This window comes from Chlamydotis macqueenii, chromosome 17 (assembly GCF_036417535.1).
Source record: "Chlamydotis macqueenii isolate bChlMac1 chromosome 17, bChlMac1.mat, whole genome shotgun sequence".
NCBI classification, from domain to species: Eukaryota; Metazoa; Chordata; class Aves; order Otidiformes; family Otididae; genus Chlamydotis; species Chlamydotis macqueenii.
In genome coordinates, this window is record NC_141572.1 from 2,937,991 (window position 1) to 2,953,517 (window position 15,527).

Below are 15,527 nucleotides of genomic sequence, written 5' to 3' on the forward strand. Positions count from 1 at the left end.
GCTCATGTGCAGCCACGTCCTTATGCTTCGGATTTGGAATGCAGACAGCTTCAGGACTACAGAACTGTTACAGTGTCCATAGGGTCATCGAGGCCCAGCTTCAACGATATGTAAAAGTAAATGCCCAGGGTAGTTTAAAGATAAGAGAGACCAATAGTGATATTCACCAAGAGTGCATTTCCAGTCTTCAGTTATTTAGACCTCAATGACTTCCCGAATGGTGTCATGAAGGTGAGTTCTAGACACACAACAGTTCTCAGTGGCATCTCCCCTGCACCCATTAACTTGCTCCATCCTTATCTAGCCCTCTTGGTATTATTGCTGTAGCTTTTGTGAATTGGGATAACTGGGATGCATCCAGCATTCAGGCTCTTGCAGACTCTACAAAAGCTTGCTCTTTTTTTCAGCACTTTTTTGCCACCTCTACAGTATGCGCTGGTCACTGAAACTGATTACTAAGGAGGCTGCTCCAACTCACACCTGATTCTGATGTGCTCAATGACTCACCATCTCCACACTACTTCAAACTGATTTATGCTAAGAAGTGAGTTTTGAGAAGTTAATGAGAGCAGCACAGTTAGTGGTGATTAGACTAAATGAAAATTCATCTATTAATAAGAGGCACAGTGGATCAGATAAAGTGGAGGAGAAGGCAAAGGAAACAGTGACTCTAGATTGTGCCTTGGCAAAATGTTTTTCCTGTTTCCACACTTTCTTGTAATATTACCAGGCATGGAGCTAGTAGGATGACTGGGGCTGGTTGTGATGACATAAAGTATCTTTGATGACCGGGCTGCATTGATGCTGAGATTCGCTTGTTCATTTATCTTCTCTGAAAGGGTCTGATTCATCGGAATCTTGTTTTGATGTATATTGTCCTTCACAGCTGAAAACAGAAGAGTATGATTACAATAACATTTTCTTAACAGGTGTAACTGGACTTTATTTTGTGCTTGTAAACAGACATGTGCTGCTCTCTGGTTTATCTGGAGAACTCAAATAATCAAACTCTGTCTGATGCCAGAAAAAGCCTGTACTTCACCATGCTGGGATTCTCAGGATTCTTCTGAAAGCTAACTGTTCATTGTAACAGTAGGTACAATTCAAGACTAAAATGTTTTCTCCTGATGACTTTTGATCTGAGTGGAACAGACTGTTGGAAAGAGCCAAGATGAACCAAGATGCAGATCACAGAATCATAGAATCGTTAGGGCTGTAAGGGACCTGTAAAGCCCACCCAGTCCAACCCCCCTGCCAGGAGCAGGGACATCTCCAGCCAGATCAGGTTGCTCAGAGCCCCGTCCAACCTGGCCTTGAACGTTTCCAGGGATGGGGCATCCACCGCCTCTCTGGGCAACCTGGGCCAGTGTTCTACCACCCTCACTGTAAAAAATTTTTTTCCTAATATCTAATCTGAATCTACCTCCCTCTATTTTGAAACTGTTACCCCTAGTCCTATCACAGCAGGCCCTACTGAACAGATGGACTACTGTTCTTTGGTTTTGTTTCAGCTTTGTCAACTTCCAAGTATAGGATTGAATTTTTGAAAATTTAAATTTTGCTATTTATGACAGAGCCAACCAAAGTGTTCCAAGTTGAGAGAAATTTTAGCGAAGCTTTTATCCACTGAGCAGTGGCAACAAGATAATTGAAACACCTGTAGACATGAGAGTTAAAATAGCTGCTCTTTTTTTTTTTTTTTTCCACTTCAGAAATCTCCTTTTGAATTAAATGCTTTAATGGCTGATTGTAAGGTAGAAACAGCAAAGTTAGCCTCTTACCTCTATATTTGATAGCAAATCCCTGGGCTTGATTGATTTCATCTGAGAAGAAGTACAAAATTACAAAATCCAAAGAGATATTCAAGGTGTGGGGAGGCCGATTCTTGCCATTAAAACGAGCTAGAACATGATAGGTATAGCCATCTAGCAATTCCACCATATCTGTAGCATCTTTGATTTCAAAAAGGGCAAAGCTGAAGTGGATTCGAGATGCTCCTGGAACTTGTATGGTCCAGTAACAGACTCTGCCTGTGCCATATGTGTCAGGAAAATCTGGGGAATAGATCACAGCTGTAGCAGAAGTGTAATTCCCTCCACAGGCACCAATAAGGGCTATGAAAAGGAGAGGGAGAAAAATGAAAAAAAAAAAGAGGTTATGCATTCATTATGCACAGCGTTAGCACTCTGTAGATTCTGATACTCAAATGTGACTTGAAAGTACAGGCTTGCTACCCCAGCAGCATGCACTTTCTCTCAGATCTCTATTCTTTGCCTTCCACAGCATCGGGAGCACAGCTATCATCTTGCATTTGCTTGGGATACGCTCATTCTGTCTCATTACTCTGAGACCTATGGATCCACCTGGAATACTGCATCTATCCTTTGTCCTTGTGTCCTTTGTCCATGTACCCTTTCCCGCATCCCTGCAGGAACAGGATGAAAGCTAAATCACTGATTCAGGCACTTCTACTCCATCCCTATCAGGCAGACAGGCAAATGGATTAGTGACTGTAACTCTTACTGTTGAATTATTCTTCCACAGCCTTATCAAACTGAAAAAAACAAATCTTCACAGAACAGCTCCGGTTGGAAGGGACCCCTGGAGATTGCCTAGTCCGATACCCCTGCTCAAAGCAGGAGACATTGTCTAGTTGTATTTTGAGTCCCCAAGGATGGTGATTCCACAACCTTTTTGTACAACCTGTTCCAGTGTCACCTCACCATAAAAAAAGTTTTTCCTTATGTTTAAATGGACTATCCTGTATTTCAGTTTGTGCCTGTTGCCTCTTGTCTGTTCAGCAGGTAACACTAAGGAGAGTCTGGTTTTGTCTTTACACCCTGCCATCAGTTATTTATACAAATTGAAAAGATCCCCCCTGAGCCTTATTTTTCTCAAGGCTAAAAATCCAAGAGCTCTCAGCCTCTCCTTGTATGAATGATGCTGTAATGCCTTAATCACCTTTGTGGCCATTTATATGTGCTTCTTAAGCATACTGTCTTTTGATCTTGTCCAATTAATGTTTGACCTTACCTTCACGAACTTGAAAAAGATCCTGTTATGAAGTCTAAAGAAAATCTTTTAGATTCGTTGTTACCTTTTATATTCAAAACAAGTACGTGCCCAGTAAATCTATATATTCCTTGACAACTATCCAGATTCCCAGTGCAAACTTATCTACCAATGAACACAGAGAAAAACTCAAATGCCAGTCAACTGACCTGATGCATATCTATGTATACACATACATAATTTTTAAAATGTATTGTATATAGGTACATATGCATATATATCTCTCTATATCTCCCCTAAATACACAATATTCTATGTTATATAGGATTTATATACAGACTATATATAGAATATATATATATATATATGATATAATAATGTATTTAATGAAAAAACAGTTTGGATCAGACTTATCACTCCCCAATATCATAGACTGGAAGACTGAAGAATCAAAGTAGAATTATGTCCTCTGAAAGCTTAATTAAAGCCTTCTAATAGAGGCCTGTGAGAATGGAAATAAAAGAAGCAGAATGTTTTGAAGTGTCTCAGTTTTCACAGGCCTCTGAGAAAGAGCTTTAATAAATACAAATTAAAAAGGAGGTGGGGAAAGGAGAACAAGAAGTAGCATATGTCTGCCAGAAAAATCATGTGAAAACATTTCTCCCTTTTTCTGGAGCAAGGCCTGATCATAGCCTGAGCTACCTCACACCTCAGTGCTGCACTATGAAAGACCTTATAGAAGAACTGAAAGAATCTGAATGAAGAAGAATAGAAAGAATGTGAAAGATCCCACAGACGTACTAAACCATAGAGGAATTTGTGTTTGGCACTTAATCTACACTAACAGAGCTGGTGATTTAACCAAATAGATAGGATTGCTTGAATACTATTTGAATTTATAGAATTGAAATTTGTCATTTCAGATACCAAATGTCTAACAAAAGTACAGCATTGCCCCATATGGAATGGAAATGCTTTCCCTCTGTCATTTCCTTCTGGAGCTGGCAAAGTTGTGTGTTGTGGGTCTGAATGTTACAGCTTTAGGTCATGATAGTAGCACATAAACACATAAGGGTAATTGTTGTTGGAGGGGGGGGGGTGTACGTCCATACAGGGATCGGGGTGAAGGTTCCGGGGATATGACATAATCTGGAAAAGAGGAATGAGGTAAGCAGGTGTTGCTCATCTGCAAAGGAAAATAGGTGGAAGTTACTAGGATGACCTTTCTTACTTGGCCATAGCTCTCTCCATTGCTGTTTACCAGAAAAGACAGTGCAGGTCCTCAAGGTAACATCTTGCTGAGCCCTCGGTCATTCCAGAAAAGCAAAGCTACAAAGGAAGTCTACCCATCGAGGAGGCCAAGAGCAGAAGTGAACAGAGGATGCTGCAGTGTGAATCTACATGCTATCTCAACATTGAAAGCAATGTGCAACTCCAGTGCTTCTTTTCATATCTTGGGGAGAATTTGGGAGTCAGCAGAGTGACTAATTCCTGCCTCAACTGAAATGTCTTTCTGTCTCGCTAGCTGAGAACCAGAGTTTTAGAGCAAGGAGATGGGAAGTTTGGTTCTATGTTCAGAAGGAGGAAAATTATGCCACTTTTAGTTCCAGAAAGTTTATAACTCATCTTCTACATCAGAGGCAGTTGAGATCTGAGAAGCAACACCATATTCGTGCATACTGTGAACTTTTCTAGTAATCCTGGCTACACTGGGAGCCTGTACTGCAGCCAGACAACTGGGTACTCATACTGTCAACCTGCGAAGTTACACAGCTGGCACTGGTATGCATACTGAAAAGAAGAGTAGAAAGGAGGATTTCTATGTATAAGAAATTATGAAATCAGTAATGGTCATAATAGCAACCTGTTTGTACTTTTGCAGTACACTCCTTCCCTGTTCCATTTCTACTACACTGCTTGTGTTGTGTTAACTGGGTTATAGCAAGTCTCATCCAGTTTAATAAAAAAAAAAAAAAAGTTGGTGTAGATTAGATTGAAATTTTATTTGAGGTGCCTCACTTAATCAGATCTCTATTCTCCGGTAAGATCAGTTCTGAAGGACTCTTTTTTGTGACATGCTGTTTGTGCTAGCTGAATTAGTACTATTTGTGGGGAAGTAAGACAATCTCTGGAGCATGAGTCAGTTGCCTGAGCAGGTATCATTTCTTGTAAGAGCTATATCACATTATTAATGGATGTGAACTTTATGCAGAAACAAAAAGTAGCTTAATTTTTATACTAAATTTAGGTGTTTTGCTATTTTGTATGCAAGAGTTCTCATTACATTTAAACCCTTTTCCCTAATTTGCTGAACATTTGAGGCCTCCCCTTTGGGAAAAACCAAGCCTGTTTCAATACTTACTGTCAAAAAGAATGACTCTGCCATCCCCACCGCAAGGCTGCGTATGGTCTCCAAAGCAAACACTGTTGCATTCCGTACTGGCTGCCTCCCCATATCTCCAGTAGTCAGGATTGTTTCCACAGAAACAAGCATAACCTGATTCCATGCCTGCAAACTTTGACAACAAAGATGGCATAAGGAAGGGAGGGATAATCTTAAAAGGACTGATAGCAGGAGGTTGTATGAGCAAGAAAGCTGGCAGCAGAATATGTGTGTGTTGGAAAAGTATGATTAGTCAGAGTTCAGAGGTCCCACCACAAATTGTTTTTCTTTGAGTTGTCAGGATGCTACTTAAGACTAGCAAGAAATATGGAACGGAGGACAATTAGGACACCCTATCACACATAACTGCAGTAGGCAAGCATACTTTCTCCTGGCATCCTGGCATTATTAATTTGTCACTTGTCCAGATTGCTCTGGATGCAGAGAGAGGGCCATGTCCCCTGGAGTGGAAGTGAGACCTTAGACCTCCCAAGTTAAAAAAAAAAAAAAAAAAAAAAAAAGGAGAGGAGGAGCACAGAGATATGATAGAGATCTCTAGGCATATTGCCATCTTTTGTCTTTCAAAACATTTTGTAAGTGTATGTCAAAGAAATCACCTTAAATTGTTGACTTCGACAGGAACTGATGCATGTTTGGATAGTAAGTTTATTGGAGGTCTCGCTGGTGCCAGTCAAAGGTGGTGGCTCTCCATGGTCCTTGTAACACCCTAGATTCCCCGGCACTGGCAGGAGTAAGAGACAACAGTCATTCTAAAGGTGTGCCTAGAAACACCCAAGATACAGACTGCTTTATGCACTACCTGGTTCCTAAGCAGCTCTCTGTATGTTCTTGTCTTGATTTTGCAGTATGGGAAATGTTACCCTGTGCTAGATCCTTGTCACATTTTCCAAACATGCCCAGGGATAAATGACAGGTGGTGAAATAGCATCATCTTCTTAGCGATATACCTGCAATACTCTGTAGCTCGGTTTCTGTAAGCTGCAGTAATGTAGATAAGATAAATAGCTGGTTCATTTCGCTTGATAGAGACAAATTTTTTAAAAAGGCATTAAGTGGGTTCAGAGGTTTTGTGGTTTTTTTTTTTTTAATTACAATCATGCATATTCTAACAATGTAAATTAAACAATGTGATTTCTGTCTGATCTTCAAAACAATTAAGTTCTGGAAGTTTTCTAAACAGGATATTTGAGGAAGGGAACATAAATTGTTTTAGAATGGAGTTTGGCAAGTTTTATGGGAGGGACTATATATTTATATAGGGAATTTCCTAATATTTAAAACTCAAATTCTGATATGAATTTGAAGTATCATATTTTATGATAAGTACAAAGAGATTCAAAGTGAGCAATACTACTTTTTTAAAGAAACATCTATTTATACTGTATTAATACAACATTTTCACCACTATGGGAGGTCAGAAAGAGTTTTTCCCCTTTGGTGTATAATTTGTCCCCCATTCTCCTTTTGTTATGTTTTCACACTTTTCATCAAAGCGCTGGAATTTAGCCATGACTACTAGAGGGAGGATGTGGGGTACAATATAGTGCAGTGCTACAGGCATAAAATTGTCCCTTGCCTACTTGTCGTATCTGCTCACATACTTGGAATTAAATCTATTACCAGCTCTGTGGTCAGATAATTTTTATCCCTGTGCCAAACTGACAAGGATTATTTTTTGTCCACCTGACCTACACAGCTCTGTATAACATCTGATGCAGTCAGAGAACTGTATGAGAGTTTTACTTATTCAGTCATTTGTTATTTCAGTACCCAGTAAAATCTGAACTCTCTCTTGCTAACATCCTGTGACACAGCACCGTTTCAGGGTTTTGACTTACCAATAGAGTATTTTTGGGGAGGAAAAGCTGGGCTTGAGGTTTTGCAGCCTCGATGCCTGACAGCATGTGGATTAGCTGTTTTGGGGCTCCTTTTGAATTAGCCATCTCTTGTACAGGTGGCTCTTTTCCCTATCAGATAACCTGTGTATTAGTAAACTACTTCTATATTGTTGTACTTTGACATAAAGTCAATAGGAACGCAATTACGCTTTTTGTACTAAGCAGTCTTGTACAGTAGCCCTGAAAGTATCTCTCTTTGATTCTGGAAGGCCTGTTTCTGGGATTTCTTAAACACGTCCATGTGCAGGAGCCATTGAAAGAAATGCCTTGAGTTCAGAACTTCTATTTGTCTAATTCTAACAAAGATGGTCTCACCTCTATTGTTTTGGAATATTATAGACTGAGTTTGTAAACTGACGTCAGCTTACCATTAAAATCTGAATCATCCTGACATCTGGAATAGTTAACAGGTCTGTCTAAGAGCTTGCTCCCAGACTTAGGCTTATGTTGCCTAAGGCAGCTTCCTTATTCTGAGGTAGAGGGTTACCATATCTACTAGTGACCAGCAAATATTCTGGTGAGTATACGATTATACTCTGAAGGAGGATGATTATAGCATTATAAAGAAGAATTAAAGAAATCAGGAAAAAAATTCAAGTAAGTATGTTTTTTGAATAATTAGATAACGTTGCTTCAAATATTGTTCATAAAATAATTTTGTTTCCTAAGAATGAACAATTTCAACTATAAATGTTTGCATGGAGTTATGGCTTTGATGTGCCCTGCAGCAACGTGCATATGAGAACTGAGACTTCAAGTTACAGCCTGATTTAACATACCTTTGGAAATCCCCATTTGCAGCCCCACCCCAGCTGAGTACAGCTGGGCAGACAGCTCTCAGAGAGCTCAGTTTTTAGTACAGTGCATGCTTTCACTGCCCTGAAAAAGCTTCCTAGTTAACCAACCTAAGTCATTTTCCTAGGAGATCTGGACTTTCTTAAAAATACATCTTTTGTACTTTTTTTTTTTTTTTTTTAAGTAGCTTTATTGGGAGACCCTTCAACCTTGTCTTCAGAGGATTAGTTCCATATGTTCCATGCTAAGAAACTGAACTGAGTAATTTGAAAACTTCTTACATTTTGTAACTAAATCAAGCATACCATTTGGGTACATCCTAAAGCTAATCAGTCTCTTTGGTGGCCCAGCAGTATTTTAACTTTCTCGTATCTAGCACACAAAATTACTGTCATGTGATTGGGAATAAACAGGAGAAGCATCAATCCAGCCCAATAATGAACAGTAATGTCCATGCCAGTGCCCAGCTCTTCAAGTTACTTTGATATCAAATCAGCATACTACATGAGCCCAAAGAAATATGTTCAGCTAAAAGCACTTTAGTAGTCCCACATCAAATATATGATTAAACCCTCTTCTGAACTGAGACCACACACAAAAAATAACTACAGTACATGCAGATACCATTTTTGATACGCCAGTTCTTTCTATGGCTACTAATGGGCTGGTCCTAAATCTGAGACATCACTGAGTTACTACTGAAGAGTAAGTGAGAGTACCTAGTATAAGCATAATAGTAGAGGGGAGATAATTTGTAATCCTAGTTGGAGAAGATCTAATTGGCAAACGCTGCCTTTATATCAGATCCATAGTGATCACAAATTCTTGCTTTTTCAAAAATACTTTTAGTATATTAGAATAATATGCTCCTCATTCATACTATTAAACTGAATCAGGATTTATGTGTAGCAAGCAACTCAACATAAATCTAAAACAAGACAGGGTACATTTATGCATGTGGAGCAATCTTTTCACCGTGCTGGCAGCCAAGCACGGGAACAAGAGCCCAGAGAGGGAGTGCACTCTGTGTCCCTGGAGGTTGTCATGGCCTGACTGGATAAACCTGGTCTCATCTGTCAAACTGAGTAACTTGGTCTGATCTCAGAGCTGGCCCTGCTCTGAGCAGCAGGTTGGACTAGACGATGGCCTGAGGTCCCTTCCAACCTAAAGTATTCCATAACCCTACGTGTTTGTCTAATACTATATATATATATATGTACGTACATACATGAAGCAATCAATACTCAAAAGTATTTGTAGACAGGTAGTGACTGTTTAGTTACTCGGACCTTTAAAAATTTCCAACATAATCTTTTGCCTTAATTTGCCCTTAATGTTTAGCCTACTAAAGAACCTTGGCAAAAATGAAGTAGTCAATGTACTGCAATTAGGACTCATGCTGATGAGTGATGTCTTACTGTTACATTGTCTTCATGCATTTGTATCTACTTGTTCTGTTGCGCCTGAAAGGTCACTTCTTCTGCACAAGCATGCTGTTTTTCTTTTAAGCAGCATTTGACATTAAGAGGTCCTGGAAACATCATGCATATCACATGTTAAGGCATTAAAACATGGAATTCATCCTTTTGAGCTCAGAAACATGTTCCAGCTATGCCCATCCAGCTGTCTTTCCAGAGCCTCCTAGCTTTTTGCAATGGTAATATGCACCAGCAGACTGTCTCAAATTGTGAGGGCTACTGTCTGTTTTCTCGTGTTAAAATGTATATAGGTCAATCTTATAGAGTGATCAATACAGCTCGGTATAACTTACCTGGCTCTGCCATTTAACACTTCATCAATATTTCAGTAATAAATAAATTTATTACATGACACATCCACACAGGAAATATGATTCCAGTAATGAAATCTGTTTATGGCAAGAGACTCATGCTGGCCATAAACATGGAGATGCAATTAAGTGGGGCAGCAAGCCTTTTGGGAGCATAAGTTGTTACTTCCTTTGAATTTCAATCTAACCTCGTTAACAAAGAGACCAAAAAGTCAGGAATAGCTTCAAGATTGCAAACAAACCATCTAAAGCGTTCTTTCTGAATTCTCCGTGTAAGACGCGCATGTTCTCTCAGGGCTCGGTGCTGCCTTCTTGCCTTTTATTTTGTTTATGTCCATTCCAGTCTGCTTGGCAGACAAGCCATTAAGAAGAAGAGAGGAAGAAAAGGAAAGACTAAGCTCCTACTGGGGTAGCTACCACTGTCTTCTGTGATTATGCCCATCCATCCTCATCTAAGACTGCTAAAGTCTGTATAGCATGATCACACATGCAGAATGCCAGAACACATTTCTGAATGAAACATTTAGTGTTACGTATAAATATTAGTGAATGAGACACATGATATAATCATGTGAAGTCATCATCATAATGAAAAATTCTTAACTGTATATTCTTAATTATTGTTACGGTGAATCACTGCATTCAAATCTCTCTAGGCAATCAAGACGCTTCATGTTGTTGGCATTGTAGTGGTATTATGTCGGTATAGTTTGTAAGTATTATAAATTATGCTCCAGATACTTGTCTTTTCTAGTAGTAAATATAGTTATGGAAAAGAAGCTTCTCTAAGACAACTTTTTTAGTTCTCTAAAAATTTCAAAAATATTTCTTTACCCAGTTGCTTTCTTGCTCCATCACAAAAGTCAGTTTTGTATTATGCGCTTCCCAAGTTGGACCATCAAAACCAATTCGTGCTTACTGAAAACAGAAAATCTGGTAAAGAATAAAAGGGTTTTTTTTTTACTTACACAACTTCATAAACCATGAGGTTTGTATTAAGACTTGGACGGGCTTGCAATGTACAGTTTGTTCTAAATTGTTGCAATTCCTTTTTCTAGTATCCAGTTTCAGTGCAATGCTTGAAGCAGCTGCTACTGGTCAAAAGGACATTTTGTAAATGTAAGTCTGGATTATCTGTGCAAGTAAGTGTCCAAGTTTAAATCCTCTGCTCCCCACCACAGAGAGAATGAGTGAGGCTGGTTTTAAAAGAATCCTTTGTGTAGAACAAATGCAGTGGGGAGAATTTGCCTTTCAGCTTTTTTACTGGTGCCATATCCAGAGAATTTGTTAACATCTGTGGTCCTTAAAGAAAAAGCAAATTCCTTCATTTTAGACCAAGATAAATTTCTTAATTAGGAGGATCATGTTTCCTAAATAGGAGCTGGTATATTAGAAAAATAAGAGTAAGATGTACTCTGAACAATGAGTATCAGAGTGTTGAATTATTTTGTGTTATTTAAATAAGACTTCTTAATCTGTATTTAAGTCTAGGTAAAATTCACCCAACTTAAGGTCACAATTATTTGGTTGCCTAGCTTGAAGATGTGAATTACTTGCTCACATTCACTAAAAAAAAAAAGAAAACTGCAGACAAAGTAAAAAAACCACTTTAGATCCATTTTCCTTTGTTTGGTTTTGTTTTCTTAACTTCAAGTAAGAAATTTACTTCTTCCAGTTGAAAGTATGCCTACGTAAGAACAACTGCTCTGATGTTTAACAGTATACGCTAAGTTATCCTTTAGAAATACAGAGCACTTGCACAGAAGAAGTTAGGAAAGTAAGTAAGGGTATTCATGATCAGACTTAAAGTGTGTAGTTATGGCTGTTTGTTAACATGCAAAACTAGTGTTAAAGAATGTGATTCTTAGGAATTTATCCTGGAGCATTCAGGAATTAAAATCTTGGAACATATTGATACGAATCACGACAAAACCTCCACATTTTGGACAAGGTAAATAATGTAATACATTAAAAATATTAAATACTGGAAGGAAGCTCCAGGTGAACAGATTGTTAAAAAAAAAAAAAAAAAATCGAAGTCCACTTTGTCGTTTCACAGCAATGCTAAGTATATGCACCTGCACGGAATAGAATTCTAGCCCAGAGCTACCATATAGCTAACAAATAGCCACGTTTTCCCTCTCACACAGTCTTTATTTCTTTCAAGCAATTCTATGTGTGATGTGTTATACACATTAAACTAATGTCATCCATTTTACAAGCTAATTGCAAATGACGGACACATACATAACCTGTAAAAAAAAAATTAATAATTTCCTATTCATTTTTGTCCTCTGGATTTTAATAAATTAATGACATATTTCTATGAATTAAAAAAACTAGCAGCACTTTAGGTTTTGAGTGATTCTCTGTCTGCTATTATTGTAAATAATAGAATCCAGTAATTCTGAGATAAGATTAAAAGGACAGCAATGGAAGAATGATTCAGTAAGCTTGTCATTAACTCTAGAGACCCATTTAAAATATTGCTTAGTCTGCAAATGAAAATAAGCTGATCGGTCTTATCCTAGTTTCTGTTTGAAAATCACTACCCTCTGTTGTGTAACTGCCAATCTCTCTTCAACAGAGATGCTGGCATAAAAAAATTGCACAGAGCTCTTACTTCGGCAGGATGGAATCTCACAGTATTTCCAATATATTCCATCCTCATGCTCTGCAATGTAGCACCATGGGCTGACATCTCCATCAGGGTTCCTGAAAATAAAACAGAGTGAGTGACTGAAAATTCATCAAATATTTTCAAAAACCACATAAAAATAAATCTTATTAAGCTTCAGTATCATCACTATTTTTGCTCTAATACCTATTGAATACTTAACCTGTTGGACTTATATACCAGAAAAATGCAAAAGTGGTCAGGAAGTTCAGATAAGTTTAGTTACTACAGTACACAGCAAGCATAAAATGCCAGTAATGTTTAAAACATAATTTCTTTTTTCTTTAAGTGTAAAAGGTGCAGAGCTATTTCTGGATGGTACTGAGAGAGAGGCACATTTTCAGCCCCACATCCTGCGTACAGGTTCCTTAGACTCCTAAACTTGATTTTTACCTGGTACAAAATAGTCTAGACTCCAACTTTCTGTATGTATGATGACAAAAACATTCATCCAGTAAACTCTTCTGGGAAAGACAGAGGTGTTTCTTCCCCTTCAGTAAAGCTGAACAAATCTGTTCCAGTGATCTGATGTATTGATGGATGAGATAATTCCTTATGTGCCCATGATCATCCTCTGCTGTTCTGCAGCATCATTTACAAATGCACACCTAATCAGTCAGTAGGTCATTTAAAGCTTTTTTTTCTATGTACATTTTGAAAAACTATTCTCATTGAAGTGATCAATTTAAGAGAATAAATTGTTATTTTGGACAGTCATGTTGAAATATGACCTTTTCTTGTAACTAGGGCTAACTACAGTCTTTTTGTCATGTACTTTGGCATAACTATTAATGAGACCCCTCTACACTGAAGTGTCAGTTCAACGGCACATTGTCATCTGGGCATATTAACAACTCCTTGTGGGAGATCCAATTTTAGAACTGCTGGAGATGTTTTTTGGTCAAGGAACAGAATGGTGAAGACAACTGGTGAGTTGAGTTCAATTTAGCTGACTAAAATGCTGCTAGTTAGGGTTTCAAACAGACTAGTAAAAGTGGTGACCAAGGAAAGCCTAAGACCAATGTGCTAGGAATTTAGGTGTAATGGCAGAGCTTCCAGTGGCTAAAGAAAGTAGAAGACTAAAATCAAGGAAAGCTTGTACTTGAAACAACACAAATTTCCTTGTTTCCACAGTTACAGGAAATTTTGGGTTTACACCTGCATGACAGAAATCAGATGCCTGTAACTGAATCATGCTAATGGCACGCCACATATAAATGCCTTAAAATACAAGGAAATCGCAGACAAATGTGATGAATGTCTTTAGAAATCTTTGCCTTGAACCACAAAAATGCATACAGTTAGAATACAATTGAGCGTCTTTCAAAATATCCAAAAACTTCATTTCGCATAATTTTGTTACGGCTGAAATGACATTTAGTGGAACATGATGCATTTCCATCTTAACAGAGTGCCTTGCAGTAAACAAAGTGTTCCAATTAAGGACCACCCATGGAGAGATAACATGCTTCTGATTAATGCTTTAAGTGTAAAATTAGATTATTCAAATGTTGTCCCTAAAATTGAGCCTCAAAGAAATGTATTATGCCTTTAAAAAGCCTTTGGAGATACGGGTTGCCTCAGAGAAGGGAAGATCAACTAGTCCATTGACATCAAGCAAATAAATGGCAGAAAAAGCACTTAAACAGTGGTATCTTCACTCACAAGGCCTCAACAAGATTTGCATGCTAAAGATACGCTCTGACACTCTTACAACAGTGACTTTCCAAGGTTTTTTTTCAACCAAATGTGAAGTTAAAAGGCATCTCTTAGTTAGGATCATCATTCCATACACCTATTAGAATATTCATTGCCCAACTGATATATCATAGGGAAGGAAATGGCTAATCTTCCAGTCAAACTCCCTCTCAAAGACAATAAACTAACACCTAGCAGATTGAGGATAAAAAGCTGTATTTGGTAATCAAGTCATTCCTCAGGCTTACATACCAGATTATAGGCTTCTTTCTCCTTGTAGCGCCAAATTCTCATTTGCTAACTGAAGTGAGACTCAAGTAAGGCTTACTTAAATACCTGGATAAACACTCAATTTGTTATGCCCATTTTTGCATAGCTTGTACATGTTTTGCTTTGTACTAACCAAAGTATTAGCCAGAGATGACTGCCAAAAGTAAGAACCTGTAGATACAGTCTACCTAGGATATTGCCCCATAGCAACAATCAAAATTACATTCTTGATTCTGCTATTTATATCAGAGAGAGTTCAGTGGCCACTAGCCTTTTCATAGCTCTGTATTAGTATGCATACTGAGAGACACAGCTCTCCATATGTCATGAGAACTGTAATGCATTTGGTGGTGTTGGGCTGGGGGAGGCTGTGAAGTTAGAGTGAAATGTTTTTGAAGGGAAGACAGTCATTCCAGTGCTCACATGTCAATCTGATTCTAGACAGCCTGATGGGTTTATCTGGTTTTGTCGTAGTTCAGCCCCGATCGGGACCAGACTACACAGTCTCTCTCTCGCTCCCCCCACCCTCCGAGAGAATAGGGAGAGATGATATAAGGAAAAACGGCTCGAGGTTAGAGATAAGGACGGGGAGAAATCCTTAAAGTTACCTTTATGGGCAAAACAGACTCGACTTGGGGAAAACTATTCATTTATTTCTAAAACTAGCAGGAGAATGAGACAGTGAACAAGATAACCTCCCCGCACCCCTCCCTCTTCCCAAGCTTAACATTACCTCTACTACCTTCCCCTCCCAAGCGGCATAGCGGGGAAGAGGGAATGAAGGTCGTGGTTAGTTCATCACGCTTTGTTTTACGCCGCTACTTTGTCGTCGGGGGAAGAACTCCTCACATTCCTCCTCTGCTCCATCGTGGGGTCCCTCCCACAGGCCACAGTCCTCCGTGAAACTGCTCTGGCGTGGGTCATTTCTTCCACGGGGTGCAGTCCCTCCAGAACAGCTGCCCCAGCGGGCCCTCCATGGGCCAC

The 15,527-nt window shown here is 38.8% G+C and overlaps 1 protein-coding gene across 3 annotated transcripts in view; it reads right to left on the minus strand.

Annotated features, from left to right (window-relative positions):
* KREMEN1 (kringle containing transmembrane protein 1) overlaps positions 1-15,527 on the minus strand; it is a 38,855-nt gene that overhangs the window by 6,214 nt on the left and 17,114 nt on the right. For 2 of the 3 annotated variants that reach the window (XR_015260417.1, XM_086761460.1), the window contains exons 3-7: positions 12,522-12,613; positions 6,013-6,137; positions 5,375-5,528; positions 1,782-2,114; positions 728-886 (exon numbers count right to left, since the gene is read on the minus strand). Coding sequence is in view for 2 of the 3 variants with exons in the window: in XM_086761460.1 (XP_086617586.1) it covers positions 728-886; positions 1,782-2,114; positions 5,375-5,528; positions 6,013-6,137; positions 12,522-12,613 (863 nt within the window). In the remaining variant the exon portion in view is untranslated. The remainder of the gene's footprint in view (positions 1-727; positions 887-1,781; positions 2,115-5,374; positions 5,529-6,012; positions 6,138-12,521; positions 12,614-15,527) is intronic. The other variant, XM_086761461.1, reaches the window with a different exon arrangement.